This window comes from Cryptomeria japonica, chromosome 11 (genome assembly GCF_030272615.1).
Source record: "Cryptomeria japonica chromosome 11, Sugi_1.0, whole genome shotgun sequence".
In the NCBI taxonomy this organism is placed as follows: Eukaryota; Viridiplantae; Streptophyta; class Pinopsida; order Cupressales; family Cupressaceae; genus Cryptomeria; species Cryptomeria japonica.
This window is the reverse complement of record NC_081415.1, coordinates 695,374,565-695,378,312: the sequence shown is the minus strand read 5'-3', so window position 1 is coordinate 695,378,312 and position 3,748 is coordinate 695,374,565. Positions and strand designations below refer to the sequence as shown.

At 40.2% G+C, this 3,748-nt stretch overlaps 1 protein-coding gene across 1 annotated transcript; it reads right to left on the bottom strand.

Annotated features, from left to right (window-relative positions):
* LOC131046532 (BON1-associated protein 2-like) lies at positions 1-639 on the bottom strand. Its single transcript, XM_059214811.1, has one exon. It carries the CDS (start codon positions 637-639, stop codon positions 1-3), a length of 639 nt encoding a protein of 212 aa, XP_059070794.1.
* Positions 640-3,748: the final 3,109 nt, after the last annotated feature.

The window sequence follows — 3,748 nt, the reverse complement described above, 5'->3', positions numbered from 1 at the left end:
CTAATATTGTGGCGGTGGATAAAAGCAGGTAGGAGCAGATAAGTATGGAGATGAGTGACTCTGGCTCTGAGGGTAACCCATCCACGTCGATGGCACCCCATTCACTGCTGTGTTTTGCTGCAACTGATGACGCCCACGTGCCGACATTCCTTTTGAGAAAGGATGACTGTTATGATAACTTCCTTGGCCTGGAAACTTTGAAATGGAAGGATTAAACATTTGAGGGCGGTTAGGCTGTGTCAAAATCCGCAGAGAGAGATCGATGGTACCACTGCGCTTTCCATTCTTTGTCCTCAATCGATAGCTCAGGTAATGTAAACCGTTGGGTGCTCCGTAACCCAGTGTTATGTCGGACAACGGCACTTTGCTCCGTCCCACTACTCGCTTTCCAAAGCTTGTGTTGCAATAGATTTGAATGTTTAGAGAACAAGCATGCAATCCACTGCTAATCCTCAGCTGCAGCTTCTCATTCCAAACAGGATTACACCCATCATCTTTGTTAATCCGCGTAGATGCACTCGAATTAACGTTGTCGTTACTGCATACAACTGCATAAGTGCGCATTGTTCCCCCCAACTTTCTTACGTTTTTCAGACCATCCGCAGATATAATTGTGACCTCCAGCGCTGCTGCGTCCATCGAGTGGAGAGGCTACGACGACGACAACAATTTTCAATTGTGGCTTAAACCTTAATTTGCGTTTCTTCTCTTCGAAGAAAACTATTCAATTTCCTCAACCCTCCTAGCACTCTTAATTTGCTTTTCTCTTCTTTTGAGAAAACTATGTGTTGATCAACAGAATTTGCAATTTTACTTCCACAGGCTGGACTATATATCAGGCCATTGGCCGCGTACCGACCGTTTTGGAGTCTAAGAGAAAAATGTGACCATTCAAATTTAAAGTCTGGTAGAAGTAACGTCGCACATTCAGGATGATTCCAGAATACGTACTCCGAAAGAACTCGTCATGTATTGTATTCCTTAAATAAACTTTCTTTAGCTCTAATGGACTGGGCGGTTTGCATATGTAGTTATCAAAAGAAAAAGTCATCATTAGTGGGTAATTGTTCGCTGTTTAAAAGCAATTAATAATAAATGTCTGAATCTTGCTCTTGGAGTACCAAACTTGCAGGCTAAGAAAGATGGGTTTCCTAGAAAGATAGGATATTAAAAAGGCAAGAGGTATTCTGTTAGGCACACATTTCTGTTACACTAAACTGGTAAGAGATGGTGGAAAAGGTCATTTAACACGCGTGGTTTGGCTTTCCTTTGTCTTTGTAAGTTTTTGGTGGACGTTACAACTGCCAAATAACAACCTTCCATAAACAACTGTCAAATAACAACCCTTAAATAGCAGTTACAGTCGATATATGTTTGGAAAATATGAAGGGACGATTTAGCAAGAGAGTTTTGTTTTTCCTAGAGGATGTACATGCAACTATGTTAGTAGAAACATCACGGTAAAGTGTTGTTTCGCATCACAACATTCTAAACGTGTTTCCATGTCATGAATGACTGTTTCTAAGCTGTCGAGCCGTTTCAATCTTCAAAGCAAAAATTGCGACTAGCAGGGCTTTTCTCCACCCGTTGCGTTCTGTTTAGTCTTTTAACTACTACTTCGCCTGGTTAACAATTAGTTTTCTCTTGGTGTAACAGGTGATAAATTCACCCGTTGTGGGATGACAGAATTTGTGGAGAGGATGTACATGCAGTTATATTACACTAGTATATCTATATTTAAAAAATATAGATAAATTATGTCGAGAGATATCTTTAATAGAAAGGAATCTGACAATTGCAGTAATATTATTAGTATACAAGAGTTTCAAAAATATAGATAATAATAGAGTTACTTAAGTATGTAACAGCATTATTGATTGTTCCCTTTTGAATATTATGGCACTCTTCCACTATCATTTGAATGTAACGGTTTCATATAGTTGGAGACAAGTGGCAAGGGTTCTATTTTATTTGGATTAATAAAATAACACCTCCACAAAAACCAAAAGATGGCATATTTCATGCATTTACCTGTCATTTGCATGTCAAATTGTTTCAAAATTGAATTTTTGTTTACGAACATTTTGATATTATTATTATACTTATAAATGTACACCCTTTTCAAATTTCATTTCTCATTGTGTAGTAATTGTCACATTTCAATTTCTAAGAACATAGACATGTAGAGATTGGGAGTTAGTGAGATATTTTTACAACCCTCTTTATGATATTATTAATATTTTCTTACGTGCATAGTAATTTTCTGGTGAAAATACAAGTAGATGTAGAATTGCACTAGTTAGTTGTTTCAAATGAATTTTCATGCAACAAATGTTTAACTCTAATGATTAATAAGTATTATTGTTGGTGTAAATAAATATTCATTTTGGATATTATTACACTTTACTTAAGTTAACTTAGGATAATGCATCTCTTCGTATTTTGGATTTGAGACACTTAGGGAAGTGTGCACATAGGGATAGAGCTTGTAGGAGAAATTCCACCTTTTGTGGTCTTATTTTGCTGTTACACTCCACATTCGGTGGGTCATCCACCTCTTGTGGAATATTATATTATTTCTTCTACCTACCCTTGTTTCTCATTGAGCCACATGTCATATTTGTGTGTTCATACATCCATATGGCCTTGCCTATATAAGCAGGCCTATATTCATTGTATTGGTTAATCCAGTTGATCATTTTGCATATTGATAAGAATATAGTTTGTTCTTGTCATTCTATTGTCTCTATTATGCTTTTCATTGTGCCCTTGATCTTGGCAAAATCCTACATTGTATCAGAGCTATTGGAGCTTCATTGATTGGTCTTTGGAGACATCGTGGAAGGCTTCTATTTTCGGATTTGGGGATCTTCATTTTTTTGGGGCATCATACAACGATTTGGACATCACCGTTGAATCCGAGAGGCCGTTTCCATAAATTTTGACTATAAAGTCGACCTATTTTGGTGAGAAATTTTTTTTCCCCATTTTGGCTATTATTGTACGGATTTCGAATTTTTTTTAATTTTCTGAAGGAATTTTTTTTTTTTTGAAAATAATAGGAGGCGATCAATTTTTTAAAAAAAAAATTCGAAAAGAAAAAAAAAACGAATAAAAAAAAAATCAAAAAAATATATTGCTGTGTTTGGGGGTCCGCAGACCCCCCGTACCTGCGTGTCGCAGGTGTTGCACACTGTACCTGCTCTATCGCTCGTACCTGCCAGTCTCTGCGCCCGTGTACCCTCTAGAGCTCGCCGCCGCCGCCGGTCGTCCCATCCTCCCGGCTTCCTCCACGCCGCTGCTCGCCCACGCCGCCGCTGCCGGTCGCCTCGCTCCCGCCAACCGCCGCCGGTAGCCTCGGCTCTGGGCCCGCCGCCGGCACCCTCGGCTTTGGCTGCTCCCTACTCTCCGGCCAAAGACCTCACCACGCAGAGCCCAGTCGGCTACCAGGACCTCGCCACGCAGCTCACATAGAGACATCCGTACACCATGTCACCCGTGCCGCGTAGACCTCCGTACGCACTGTCAGATTGCCACGTCATCATCCGTACTGCACAGTCATTTGCCCAGTCAGTAGTCCGTATAGTACGAACGCCCAGTCAGCGGGGAGGCGAAGTTTTCACGACGGTCATACGGCCGTCAAATTTAACACAGTGAATTGCTGACGTCAACGCCACATCAGCATTTTTTTGGAAAATTTTTGATCCCTCTCCATTGAGCTTTTCAGTTTTGCAGTCCAACTTTGAAA

Coding starts and splice junctions, on each gene's coding strand:
- LOC131046532 (XM_059214811.1), bottom strand. CDS start 639: ATGGACGCAGCAGCGCTGGAGGTCACAATTATATCTGCGGATGGTCTG.